Below are 14,651 nucleotides of genomic sequence, written 5' to 3'. Positions count from 1 at the left end.
CCTCGGGTTCGCCTCAGGAATCGCGACTTCCGGTCGCGTGTGCGAAAAGCGACATTGATGCTATAGCTCACCCGAAAGACGTGACGGATGCGCGCATTCTTTTCGGCTTTGGCCAAATTCCAGGAGGAACTTTCGACCGGTGTCGCACCTGGAATTCAAAGCAGCTCGTCTCGATCGATTCGTTGTCCTCCTTCGTTTATTGCAACGGAGACAGTTGATGTCTGACGCATATTTAATCCGCGATGCGCGGGACGGGTTCCGATACTGTCGAAAGGTCACAAGAGCGGCAAGTTTCTCTTCTGATTACGCACTCAGCTCGAATAGTTTTGAGTTGTAACCGATCGAAAAAAAAAAGAAGAGGACTAGTGAACTACGCTTCGGGAGAACGCGAGAAACTGGCAAAAACTTATATCCTCGCCTTATTTTAAGGCTGGGGAGGATTAAGAATTAATCCGAACTTTACTTTAAAGAGCTTGACGTATTGTTACAACGGGAGTCAGTTCGTGCGCGTAACTTATAAAAAAAAAATAAATTGTGTAAGTTTCACGAAATTATTTCTGTACTCCTGCGGGTTATTAAACATAATTTTAAAACTCTACAAATGATGTAACACGAAATCTGCTCACGTTCTTGCTCCATACTTTAGCTTATCCTATAGATAGTATAGATACATCAATAATCACGCGGTCGTCGACTTTGAGTTTTTTTTTTTTACGCGGATCTTCGGATCTCGTTCTCTATATTTGGAAATATATGTTATTGCAGGAACTTATCAACAACACCTCGCAAGAAGAGCTGCAACCCATAAGCACATACTACTTCGATGGCCAGGGGAAAGCGGTGCGCCCCATGTTCACCATACTCATGGCACGAGCTATTAATTATCACAAGGGAAGAAAGTAAGTGGGGACGCGTTTCTACAAACATTTTTTGAAATTTATCGAAGGAATCTTGATAAACATTTATAAATTACACGTCCGAAGCTATAAATATCTGGCAAAGACGTAATTCTCTGCTTTTCTCGAGTTGGAAGAACATTAACATTTTTTTAGAGAGGAAAGACTAGAAGGGGTTTCGCGTAGAAGATGATGTATTTGCGTGATTAAAACCCGAGAAAACAAAGTACCACATATAAATATATAAACTGCGTCAACGTATTTATCATATATCATTTGCTTCTATTTTATCAAATAACGAAGAATCGATTTTTTATAACTGAGATTTTAACTCTAACTGAGCAACGTTAGAAAAAGTTCGTTAGAAAATTTGTGATTATGAGGGCCGCGGGTGAGAGAGTCTTTTTATTAACGCTACGCGTGGCACGGTGAACCTCCGCGCGTATGAAAACGTATGCTCACGACGTTTAGAAAGCATTAAAAGTGTCGACAAAGTGGTACGTTAGAGATATCTACGAAAGCGGCGGCCGTGCGTTTTGTACGAGTATATACTACATATGAATGCATATGAATGGGGCGGCATCGTGAATGAGAAGCGCGTTAACGCGCGTCGTAACGTACTAGACTTTAGGCGTGATTCTGTCATAGACAGGATTCTATTATGTATCGATTATTACTTGAGAGATACCTGAGAGATATCTCAGGGATACCCCCTCCTTCCCCCCTGAGTGAAAGCGAATCAAGTTAATGATTTGTCAAAGTCTATATTAAAGGCGCGGAAATTATCAGGCTGAAACAGATATTTTATCTTCTTAAACAGAATAATTTCCTAGGCTGAATTTATGCTGAAGTGATGTCTCGTTGAAAATTCTAGGCGCTACTTTAGAAGATTTTAAAATTTATCGGAAAATTAAAAAAATAAACGCACATATACTTTCATTCTTAATTCAATAACTTCGACCTGTATGAATTGGGTCTTATAAATTACAGACTTTTGATCGATTTAAGAAATATTCGAAAAAATTGTTTCAAAAACCTAGGATTTTAAAGACATTGCTTTGACAATTATTAAACGACAAACTTGGTTTGCAAGTTTTTATCGCTATGTAAAATGTATACGAAAAATTTATTATTAATAATTGAATGTAATATTTACGCATGTTGGCAACCACGATAGATAAATGATTTGTTTTACAACAAAGAGATTTTTTTCAGCGATCTCTCGCAGTCGCAACGACAAGTAGCGATGATCTCCGAGATGGTTCATAGCGCTTCTTTATTGCACGACGATGTGATCGACCAGTCAGACATCCGTCGTGGCAAACCTTCAGTCAATGCTGTCTGGAGTCAAAAGAAGGTAAGCTATAACCCATTTTCCGATTTCCAAAAATGATCGACGTGGCTCTCTACACGGCACATTTATCGATTTCTCGGAATTGGTATCTCTTCTCGTTTCGTTAATATAAAATATTGAAAATACAAAATCTAATAATATATATTTAAGTATATAAATATATGTAAAAAAAATATGAAAAATTATTTCGCATCAAAAAATCATCGAAAGTGACTATTACGCGATGGTTAGCGGTGCGACGGCGATGGAAACTCAAACTCTCTCTCTAAAATAGCGAGGGAAGAAAGAGGCTAATGCGATTCATGACCAAGCGCCGGCTTTTGCTTTCTAGATTGGGAACCGGAAGCGGATCTTGGCTCGCGCGTGTGTCCGTTGTAAATGTGGAAAATTCGGTGGTACCGGCGCGGCGGCGGCGCGATAGGAAAATTGATCAAGTGCTATCCGTAGGGTACTAAACGATGTAAAACTATTTCGAAAGCGGCTACTGTTCGCGAGTCAGGCTGGCACGCTGAAGTTACATGTATTAGAAATCGACAGTTGGAACGCGACGGTGGGCGCGCGACGCGTGCGACACGATCGAAAAACTCAACTCTCAAACGCACGATTAACATGCGGCGTGTATACTTTCGCAATCGCTCGAATTTCATTCGCGCTTTTCCATTACTGGCTGCGAGAGACATTTTCTAGCGCTTATTAATTAGCTTTCGATCAGCGTCGCGAATGATTGAGTTGCAATTACCATCGACATTAATTACACAAGTGCGTAGTATATGCCGCTGGTGAGTGAAATGAAAGCGCGATGGGACTGCGCTAGGTCAAGAACGTGCGAACCTATTGATCAGTGATCGTTACTTTTTCTTTCTCTCTCCTTTCCTTCTCATGAACATTTTGTTTATTTGTCTGGAGTGTTAGCGATTTCGGAATTAAAAAATTTTAAACTGCCGATGCTCTAAATTCTCGAAGACATCAATCATTCCATAGAATACGTAATCATATAACATATTTATAATGATATTAATGTATAACAATTTAAAAGATCAACGTGAAAGGAATAATCGACAAAACGCTCAGTTCCCGTTTGGTTTCGTTTTGATCGATTTTTAGTTAAAAAATTTGAACTTTAAATCTTAAAACAAGCATTCTCGGAATAAAGTTTACTCGTTGAACTTTAAGTTAAGCAATACAACATTAATACATTGTACATACAGCGTTAATTAAAAGAACATAAACATTCTATAAACAGTGTCGCACGGAAGCATCACCTCTCATTTTTCCGCTTATATCGATCTTGCGACATTGCAATTTTGCAATAAAATTTGTCGCTTTAATGTCACTAACTCGACACTGTTGTATGTTCGCATATTGTAGATATGTGTCGCGCGATAACGCGAATCGCAGTCGTAAGCTGCCGTTGTGAAACGCAATGACAAGCTTATAACTATCTGTGACTCTAAAGCCAAACTATATTTCTAAAGATTATCAGACACTCCTTGAATTTTATTCCTTAGATCGCAAATGCATAATCGATGAGACGCGAGTCAGGTGTTAGTTTTGCGATAAAAAAGTCTTATATAAAAGTCTTATATAAAAGTCAAGGACTTAAAAGAATAAACACGTTATTGTTATTTCTTCTAATTGTCTAATTGGCGACATTATTAGAGACGAGGCATTGAGATAATACAGCCGTGAGAATCAAGTCAGGCGGAGTAAAAATTAATAAATGTAAACATACAATGCGGCGCGTTGCAATTCGTATGATGGGTCCTGATGAATAGCACGTGCAAATATTACGAGGAAGCTTCAAAAGTGTTACAACCTTGACGCGCGTGATGGAATTAGCGCCGTTCAGAGAAATGGAAAGCCCATCAACCGATGGTCACGAAAGTTGTCCCGACGTTGTTTCTTCGGTGCATCGGCTGCGAGGACAGCGCAGATGTTGAACCGGTGAATTGTGTAACAGCCTCTCGCATTAACGTACCGCTAATCGTGAGAACTCCTGCTGCAGTATATATAATAATTATCTTCGCGTCACACCTACGAGTTACAGGATTGCGTGATGAAGGTGGCTCGGATGTAAGCCATTGAGTCAGGTGTGAAATTCGAAAATAATCACTGCAAATCGGAATACATCTGAAATAAAGTAGGAGACGAGCACGATCTTTTTCGTCTGGCATTGCAGATTACATCAAGAGTAATATTAAATATCGTAATGAAACTTAGGAGAGTAATATTAGATGTATTTTTGTTTTCCATTTGTTTATATATTCGATATAGTTTATAGCGTGATCGGTAAGTCACGCCACTTGAAGTGCGCGTTGCTGGTTGCTGGCCTTCGATTCTCGTTAAAACCTTACCGCGATGAGTGTTCTGCAACAGCGTCGTCCTGAGACACGATCGTAAATTGTTTCCCGGAGATAGCATTAGCCGGAATTAATGAGTCCCGCAGGTGGACCGCTGCTTTCAGCGTTAATTCATGTTTGTTTAGCGGAACCCGTCGCCTAGTCGTGTAATTGCAAGAAAGTGTCGCCGGTACACGCAGCGCGCGCTATTCCTGGAGGGAAAACCCTACCAGGCGTACGTTCTTTCGGTTATCGCGGCTAAGATGCGTGAAAATAAGGCGGCGCATCGCCGTTGCCGGATGTGAAACTCGAAATTACGAGCCGTCCGTTAAGTCACTCATCGACTTAGCCATTGTCGCACGAAATGATCTTCCGTCAGTCGCTCTACCCGAACGAAACATTGTCCAAGATGAAAAGGATGTCCGGAAGCTTTTTGCGCCTCTTTCTTTCCTTACGGACTTTTTCTGTGTTCGAAATAAATGTTTCCCAACCGCAAATTTATAGGTCTTTGAGTAATTAACAGTCAAGTAAATAATGAGTTTATATACGTAAAAAAATATATTGGATAAAATCATGTTCTTTACTCAACAATGAAATATAAATATTCTGTAAAACGTTTTACAGTGTCGTACTTTTCGAAGGTATTTATCGTATAAAACGATAGCTTCATAAGTTTGAAATAGAATGCAGAAACGTTTCAGGCGTTTCACGAAGATAAGTTAGAGTTGGACAGGAAAAAAAAAGATAGAAAGCGCGACAATGTATCTTAATTTTAGAACTCGATGTGTGAGGAAATTTAGAAATCAACGTGCGACATAAGAAGCCACGGTTATTAAGAGTCGTCGAGATGTTGCGGTTTCGGCGCGTCGCTCGTTATAAACGATGTGTTCATCAACAATTTTCCCATCAACGGATCCACTGACCGCAGAGTGATAGATCGCAACTGAATGCGCGGTATACACTTAATGAAACTTACATTCGACATTGTGTATCCGATCTATCGTGCGATGTTAAATTTCTAACATTATATCGACTTGAATCTCGATAGCTTTCCATCGGCATATCATGCGCGTCTGAATGCTTTTACAGGCTACAAGTTAAATAAGATATATCGTTTTAATATGGTAAATAGCGACCGATACGTACGTAATATCGCTTAGAATAAATAAATATTGATATTTTTGGTCATTGGGCGAAATCTTATGCTCAATAATAATACTACAGTGTTTTTGTTCATGATCAATCAAAAAATTGTTTCCTATTGTTTTTGTTGTTCTGAATACGAATATACCAATCAAAAAATTCCTACACATCTACAGATGCCTCTATTGGAATTTCGAAGTTTTGCAATAAATAATAAAATGCCAAAATTTCAGGAAAAGAAGTAACAGTATATAAAAGTTAAAGAATGCAATATTTTATGTTTGCCTTATTTATAATTTAAAAGATATTACAAATGTTTTGTATGATCTTTTGTCTCTTGTGTAAGCTATTGGGTCTGTTTCTCTTAGAAAATACCAGCAATAATCACCCATCATGTTTTCGTTCCACCATTCTTAATAACAAATCTCCACACTGATAAGCCTCCATAATTCTACTAGTCATCATTCATTTGTATTGTCAATATAGTCTAAGATGTTTTAAATATATTTCAATTTTTACTTTAATATGACAATTATTTTATACTTAAGAAAAAATTAAATAAGATGTGGTGGATATTTTGTTCCTTCAAATGTATGTACGTGTGGACCCGGATCTTTAAATATTTATTGTACTTATTGACTGAGCAAAAACAAAATAAAAATTTGTTAACTACCGTAATTATTGCGGATTTTATATTTTGTCTTTAAACTCTTGAGCCACGCGTCGATTACTATTCGCAGTCTTGAAACGCAGAAGAATTTATCGTCATACTGGATAATATATAATAATATAAAAGATGAACTTCTCTTAAAGTTGAAATTAAAAAGAAATTAGATACAGAATTGAACACGCGCGAATCCAAGTCACGTAACGCCTTCTCGAAGGTATTTGGCGCCGATTTGAAGAATGTCCAGTGAAAGGAAACTCAGATTATAATCGCGGAGAACTTGCGTCAATTTTGTTGACGGCAAATTAACATAATGAGCAACGGCGCGAAGCGGTTTCGTCAAATCAAAATTTCGCGTCGCTCTTCGTGTGTTTAGACATCGGCAGAAAGTGTTAACATGATTTAGTCGTTATAAAATTGAAGACAATGTAATGACTCTGTGTGTGCTTGCTCTGTAATATATCAAATTGCGGAAAATGTTACATAATTTTGACACTCAAAGATATTTCACGTACGTAAACACGTGACGCAGAAATTAAAAAAATGTATAGCATGCAAATTGTCACTATCTTGATGTGAAATAAAAATCGGTATCACGGCTGAATTAAGGCTGTTTTGCATCATTATTCCTATGCTATAACACTATTGTATGAAACGACGAAACTATGACCACGATCAAGCAGAATACAATACAATTCGGAAACTAATTGCTATTCTTATCTGATAAGACGACAGAGTCTTTCTTAAGTGATTATTTTGTTCTTAGGTGGCTATGGCAGGAAATTACATCTTATCAGTCGCCTGCATGATGCTCTCCAGAATCCAAAATGACGATGTGACCATTACCATTAGTCAGGTAAATTATTTGATTGTGCTCAACTCAATTTTTCAAATCTATTGTTTCCGTTTGACGACGGAATTGGAACTTTAATTGTAGAATTTTCAATTTGTAATCGATCCTTAACGAGAATTTAATATCTTTAACTGACTCGCGATGTAATTATTATAATGTTATTTAAGTTTTTATGGTTTTATGCTATCTCAAAATAAAGACACAATTGACAAATTAAGACAATATAAAGAAGACAATTTAAACATAATAGCATGTTAAATAGAGCATTTAGTTAATATACGTTGCGCTTTGTAGATTGTCTCTGACTTGGTGCAAGGCGAATTTATGCAGCTTGGTTCCAAAGAAACGGAAAACGAGAGGTTCGCGCACTATCTTACGAAGACATATCGAAAAACAGCGAGCTTAATTGCCAATTGCGTTAAAGCGGTGAGTCTACATTAATCGCCCGTACAAAGTCGCCGTCTATTATTTCTTTGAAACCTGTAAATGATTGTTGATTACTATCTTAGGCCGCCATTCTTTCCGAAGTCGATGACCGCACGATAGAGATGGCCTATCAATATGGCAGGAATGTTGGCCTGGCTTTCCAGTTGGTAGACGATCTTCTGGATTTTGTGGCTTCTTCAACGGCTATGGGCAAGCCCACAGCCGCTGACCTCAGACTCGGACTAGCCACAGCCCCGGTACTCTTTGCTTGCGAACGGGTTAGTATGCGAATGCGAAACATTCGATGAATCGTGATACAACCGAGAAATCTTTTTATTAGTAGTATTACGATGTAAGCCTTTTTCATAGACACGATCCTAATCAGTATTGTTACTTCGGCTGTTACAGTATCCAGAATTAAATGTGATGATAATGCGCCGTTTCCAAGAGCCTGGAGATGTTGAGAGAGCTTTTGAACTGGTGCACGAATCCAACGGTCTCGAACAGACCAGATTTTTGGCGAAAAAGCACTGCGCAGAAGCAAGCAAAATCGCGCAGTCCTTTGCTAAGAGTCCTTATCAGAGGGCACTGATCATTATGACAGATCTGGTCATCAACCGCATGAAATAGCATCGCGACAAACGCAGAATTAGAGGGCGGGAGATCGATTTTATAAATATTTATAAGTTATACTGGACGGAAACGGCTAGTATAATTCTCTCGAATTCTATCAATCGAATGCAGGAGTCGTGTCGAAGAAAGTTTTTTATACTCAATGTTACACCATTAGTCGAAATTATATATTGTTATATATAATTTAATATACTCGAGGATTTTTATAAAACGTAATCAAATAAGGAGATTGATATTATCACTATAATTTATGATGGTGTAACATTGATACTTGATTGATAGCATTAGCGTATGACGTAAATACGCATTGACGAATCTGAATTCATACCTCATCCGTAGGAAAAATGAAGAAGGCATCCCAAGCCCCGTAACGTATTCACTAAGGTGCTTCTGCCTTTTTCAGAGGACTTTGTCAATACATGGGTTTAAATCTGAAAAAATGCAGAAATTGCGCTTTATAACAGTGCCTAGGCATTACGTTTACTTGGCCTGTGTGTAAGGAAAAGAGCACGTATTACCTGATTTTATAAATCGTTAGCCGATCATGTAAATAAAATAATCTAGCGTTAGTAATAATGTATTAGCATCGATAATCCTTTCTATAATGTCTCTTTTATGCATGCATCTTTCATGCGTCATGATACAATTATACTGCTGTCGGATCCCAAAATGAAAATAATGCATAAAGCCAAATCGTCCTATCTTGAAAACATTTACCTATTACCTAAATGCATTTATTGTACCTAATGATAATTATTGTATCGCGACACGTCAGAAAAATTGCTTGCATCAAAGGAGGTTTAATGAGAATTTACTATAGCATGACAAAAGCAAACTGAAAATTGAAAAAACATACATATATATAAGAATGACAGACGTACAGAATTATAACGTTATAATAAGATATCTTCGGTCTTTATCACGACCGATTGAACCCAATGGATACATATTTTTGATAAAGTGAAGCCCAACTTTTATCGCAGTAAACTTGTAAAAATAAGTAATAAGGGATGCCAATACTAATTTTTACCGACAGCTCATTTTAAATAAAATAATTGTTAAAAGCGGCATAAAGGATATTTGCCAAAGAAGACAAATTGCTCTTTCTTTTCTTTTCAGCCAGGGAGATTAACAAAAGTTAACTTTGATTTATCGTATAATTGATAAGAATTATCTGCCTCTTTAAGTTTTAGGATGCGAATATCATCGAAATTCACAATGAGGAGAAAAATAAAAGTGTCTTTTCTTATTTGGGCATTGTCCAATAAGAATAGAATCACTTTTGCTTAATAGGTGAACTGCTCAAAGTATCAATATTACTAGATATGTAAGTATAAATATCTAGTGTACAATAATTTATATTTATGAGAATGTATATAATTGTTTAAAATGTTACACAACACAATAGAACATTAACTAAGAAACAAGTATGTAATTATGATCAAATGTAGACTTATAATAGAATAGGTATATGATGCAAAGAAAGACGCAACCGGAACTGTCGATCTCCTCCATACGTTTTGCAATATTTATTTAAATCATGTAAGAAAAAAAATGTATAAAAGTTTATTCCAAGATATGTTTATATTCAAAGAGGCACAAAAAAGTCATAATAAGATACAAGCTATGTGATGAAGGATACGCCGAGCCGACGAATACAACTTAAATGAAATTAATACGTATAATTTCATATAAATACAATTAGTTTAGTCTAATTGTTAAATATTTATCCGTTTATTCTCTTACGTCTTCAAGAATTGGAAAACATTTATTGGTATATACATTTGTTAGAAAATTAGTATAAAGTTCAATTTTAATACAGAAATTCCAAAGAAAGCAGATCTGATAAATTTGAATCCGATAGAACTAATTGCTGATACGCACATCTTTCACAAATCGTCCATATTATCTCACAATCAGTGTTCATACAAGTTGTTAATTTGGAAAAAGTAGTGACATAAGTACAAATTCAAAAATGCACTATGCTAATTTATAATAATATCTGATAGAAATTTTTATATAAAATCTGCATATAAAATCACATACAAAATCTGCACTATTTTTTAAGTAAGTGCCTCATATATCAAATAAAGTTGTTGATGGCTTGACAAAATATTATCTTTTGAAGATATTTTAAATATTTATTAGTCTGTTTTTCTGTTTCATTTTTTAAAAAAATCTATATTGTATTTGAGTCAATAAGTGTTTTTGCAGATTTTGAATTTTTCTAGGGGCTTGATAAAAATGATAAACAATAACCTGATCTTGGATTCCTTATTGAAAAATGAATGTACTATATTAATTAAGATTTTTAGATTTTCAATATGTGTTCATAGCAAGAACATGGTACAATACTATTCTCACACCGTAATTGTTATAATAACGTTGGTTGATTAACTACTTTATTGTAAAACCTTAATGTAAGTTCAATTATTGTGTTGGGGATCATTAAATTCGAGTATATAAGTTTTTTAAATACAAATATATGAAATTAAAATATATATATCTTTTCAAACATGCATACCACCGGTTGTTTGAAAATTCAATATATTTTCCTGATTCACAAATATTCCTCGATCATTTGTATTAAGTTTTATATTTATATTGAATTACCTTTTGTATATAAAAAGTAATGCCATCTAAAAATCAATTTTTAAAATATTTTATATTTTACTCTGGCTTCTCTGTTCTGATGATCGATTTTACCCCTTGATATTTTTAGGCATAAATAAATAATAAGAACAGATTGATAAAAATAACAGCGTCTAAAAAAGAATTAGGTACAATTTGCAGTATGCAATCGGAATATTAATTTTAAAACACTTATATAGTATAATAAAACCGTGGTATATGGTTGAATGTATTTATTATGATATACCGAAAACGTTATAATTTTGGATTATTCCTAAAAAACATAAAATCGCGATTGTACGTAAAATAGAACAGAACCGGAATCGAGAACGTATATTACTTACCGAGAATGACAATATTTATACGCTAGGCTACGGAGCATTGTCTTCGTGGACGTGGGGGGAGGCGTCTTTTTAAATTTTTTAAATAGACGGAATAGGCCTCGTTTGAACGAGTGACGCGACCCCTTTCGAGTTTCTCCGGGGCTCGGGCCGATGTCACTCGAACAGCTCGGAGTACTTGCCAGAGTCGCCAGCGAGTTTTAGGTTAGTTGGACGTCAGCGAGACCGGTTGAGAGCGCGGTGTGTCCGACGTGTGCCACTGATCAGCTGCGAACCGCTTAACGATACTTTCGTCGAGGGCATCGCGCTCCAGCGAGGAAACGAACGGTCGAGCAGTTAAATGACAAGCGATCATGGCAACGCCCACCTGTGATAAGAAAGCGAGGGTGATCGTTCTAGGAGGTGAGGTATCTCGCTGTATATCTATGCGCGCCGGCCCGGGCCGCGCGCGGAGCGGAAGAGCGATAAGGGACCGACCGGCAGACCTTTATCCGTTCCGTTTGCGGTTTGCAGGATGCGGTTTCATCGGCCGCAACCTCGTGGAATATTTGCTGGACAACGATCTGGTATCCTACGTGCGGGTCGTGGACAAGGTACCGCCGCAGACGGCGTGGCTCAACGCGAAGCACCAGCGGGTGTTCGAGCACCCTCTGCTCGAGTTCAAAAGCGCCAACTTGATTAACATAGGTAATGTCTAATTAAAGGTAAACGCGTAAACCCAAACCAAAGAACGCATCGAAGAACGGGAATCTTATTGATTGCAGCTGTAAAATTTAAAGAGAAAGGATTTTTCAGGTCCTAATACCTGTGAGAACAAGAGTTGACTTTTCCTTTTTTATATTTATTATTTTACTTGTTCTCTATATTTAATAATATTCACATATTTCATATATAATCACTGATACGCCTCATTCAGTCATGTAAAAACTATGATGTAGACATTGTAGACTGTAATGTGTAAAGGGATTTTCATTTTTGTTGACCCACCAAAGTATCCTGCCAAAACGCGTTTTCCTCTGACGAGCCTATCGATTATGTGTTCAATTGCGCCGGGGAAACGAAGAGTGGTCTCACGGATCCAGTGTATAAAGAGGGTATTTACAAATTGAGCCTAAACTGCGCCCAGCAAGCGGCCAAGATTGGAGCCCTGCGTTACGTGGAGATATCTTCTGGCAATCTTAGCACTTCCGACAAGGTATCCCTCTAAATGACGTATACTTTAACGCAAATATGGATTTAGGATTGATCATTGTGCAATGTCGCGTAGACTCCTCACAAAGAGGACGATGCTGGAGAACCGTGGACGTTTGTTTCAAAATACAAGTTACAAGTGGAACACGAATTGAAGAATATACCAGATTTGAAATACACCATACTCAGACCGGCCATCGTGTACGGTTGCGGTGACAGAAACGGCCTAGGTAATCTCCTAAAGTATAAATTTCTCTCGCAGTTTATCTCATTACCGAGAAAGCTGCTCCTTCCTTCTAACTAAAAAAAAAGGCAAAAGAGTATACCTTGGCAATTTACAGCACCAAGGTTAGTAGTGGGCGCAGTTTACAAGCATTTAGGTGAGATGATGAAGTTGCTCTGGGGACCGGATCTTCATATGAATACGGTTCACGTGAGGGATGTTGCCAGAGCTATCTGGCATGTGGCTAACAGACCAGAAACAATAGGCCAGACGTATAATCTCGTGGACGAGGGAGATTCTACTCAAGGTTCTATTAGTGCCATAGTCTCGGAATTGTTTAATATCAATCACGATTACTGGGGCACTGCGCTGTCTACACTAGCTAAAGTACGCAGAACTATTCTATTGTTTTTAGTATGTTATGTGTGTGTGTATGTATATTTATCAGTTTCAGTCTAAAAGTGCATTATGACGCCCAAGAAAAATTATTAAAATTTTAAAAAGATTTTCATTATCGAATAAATCTTTTATTTTGCAGACCGATATGAGTTCGGTTGTCGAAGAGGTAAACGACAAGCACATGACCCCTTGGGCGGAAGTTTGTCGCAAGGATGGGGTGGAGAACAGTCCTCTATCTCCGTACATAGATCAAGAACTTCTGTACAATAAGCACTTGTACTTACAGCCTGGAAAGCTGTCAAACACCACGGGATTTACGTACCTGTATCCTAAATTAACGAAAGACGCTCTTACAGAGGTAAATTTTCGTTCGTTTCCACGAGCCAGTCTCGAAGAGAAAACGCACATAATACGTAAAGATGAGATGTTCACGGATTTACAGGTACTTAATGATTACGTAAGCATGAGGATCTTCCCGCATTCTTTGGTCCTGTGAACTTAGCAATACCAACTGCCGAATTTGAATATCGATTCTCTTTTACACGAGGATGCTACGAATACCAGAATACACACGGACGCCGAGCGTCATTTCACCTTGTGCCTAGAAGGGTTCTATACAAGTTATATATATTCTATTATACACGTTATACATCTTTACTTGACGTTTTATACGTCAACAAATAATACTAAATGAGTTTTATAGAGAAGTGGATATGAAATTCGAATATTTCGTAGGCGGCCTATTGCCAATGTGATAAACTAGCAATTAATGTACTTAATTTTATCATAGTTCTGGAAGCACAGGACTTTTTCGCACCTTAAAGATGGCTAGTCAAACAGTGACGTTTAAGAATGATTCGGTATAATGTTCTTATACACAAAAAGACGCAGTCATATGTATAGGGATACCTAAATTCAAGACGTTCGTAGTCTGAATTAATTTCCATGAATATTTTAGAGGATCATTGATTGAAAAGAACGCTTTTTATATACCATTTTTTCAAGACTGTACCAATAAAGTTGTTGGAGATCTATATACTTCTAATATTGCTAGAGATACATAACAAGAGTTCTTTTTATATCTGCTACATTCCAAGATGTACATCTTCCACGATGCTGTGAATCAAGTTGAAAAGTCTTTCTATTGAACAATTGTTATACGCATAATTTTATTGTCGATAACTCGAATATGTACGCGCGACCTAAAGGATTGTATTAAATTAAGTACAAACACTATTGGAGGTGCGTTTAGATATTCCTATAGAGAACATTCCTTATCGATATGTGAATGATTCTTCATATTGCTAGATTTACATATACGAACTGTGCGCGTTTGCACGGTATATACTTAATATAAAACAAGAAAGAGTTATTATATTCTATTGGCCTTGAACGGCTCATAAAGATATTAGTAAATATTAAGTGTATCACACTTTCGATATTCTGTTGTTACGTGGACGTTCCTGCAGATTCTTTGATAATAAAGTTGCTCCATTTACGAAATCGCATTAACTTACTGTACCCTGTAAAACCCACCAAATTCTTCGTACTGCGA

General features: G+C 37.0%; 2 protein-coding genes across 2 annotated transcripts in view; both read left to right on the top strand.

The window, feature by feature from the left end:
- The window catches only part of Qless (decaprenyl diphosphate synthase subunit 1 qless), a 36,445-nt gene extending 25,618 nt beyond the window's left edge, over positions 1-10,827 (top strand). Inside the window, exons 3-8 of the mRNA XM_071773664.1 lie at positions 766-899; positions 2,112-2,253; positions 7,166-7,255; positions 7,547-7,678; positions 7,762-7,956; positions 8,087-10,827. Coding sequence (XP_071629765.1) covers positions 766-899; positions 2,112-2,253; positions 7,166-7,255; positions 7,547-7,678; positions 7,762-7,956; positions 8,087-8,308 — 915 coding nt within the window. The 3' untranslated portion in view covers positions 8,309-10,827. The remainder of the gene's footprint in view (positions 1-765; positions 900-2,111; positions 2,254-7,165; positions 7,256-7,546; positions 7,679-7,761; positions 7,957-8,086) is intronic.
- A 628-nt stretch (positions 10,828-11,455) lies between these two features.
- LOC139810292 (uncharacterized) lies at positions 11,456-14,599 on the top strand. The gene is made up of 7 exons (XM_071773717.1): positions 11,456-11,685; positions 11,797-11,970; positions 12,276-12,478; positions 12,551-12,704; positions 12,816-13,084; positions 13,236-13,454; positions 13,539-14,599. Exons 1-7 carry the CDS (start codon positions 11,637-11,639, stop codon positions 13,590-13,592), a joined length of 1,122 nt encoding a protein of 373 aa, XP_071629818.1. The 5' UTR covers positions 11,456-11,636; the 3' UTR covers positions 13,593-14,599.
- Positions 14,600-14,651: the final 52 nt, after the last annotated feature.

The sequence above is a fragment of the Temnothorax longispinosus genome, chromosome 1, assembly GCF_030848805.1.
Source record: "Temnothorax longispinosus isolate EJ_2023e chromosome 1, Tlon_JGU_v1, whole genome shotgun sequence".
NCBI classification, from domain to species: Eukaryota; Metazoa; Arthropoda; class Insecta; order Hymenoptera; family Formicidae; genus Temnothorax; species Temnothorax longispinosus.
This window is presented reverse-complemented; position numbering and strand designations above follow the sequence as displayed.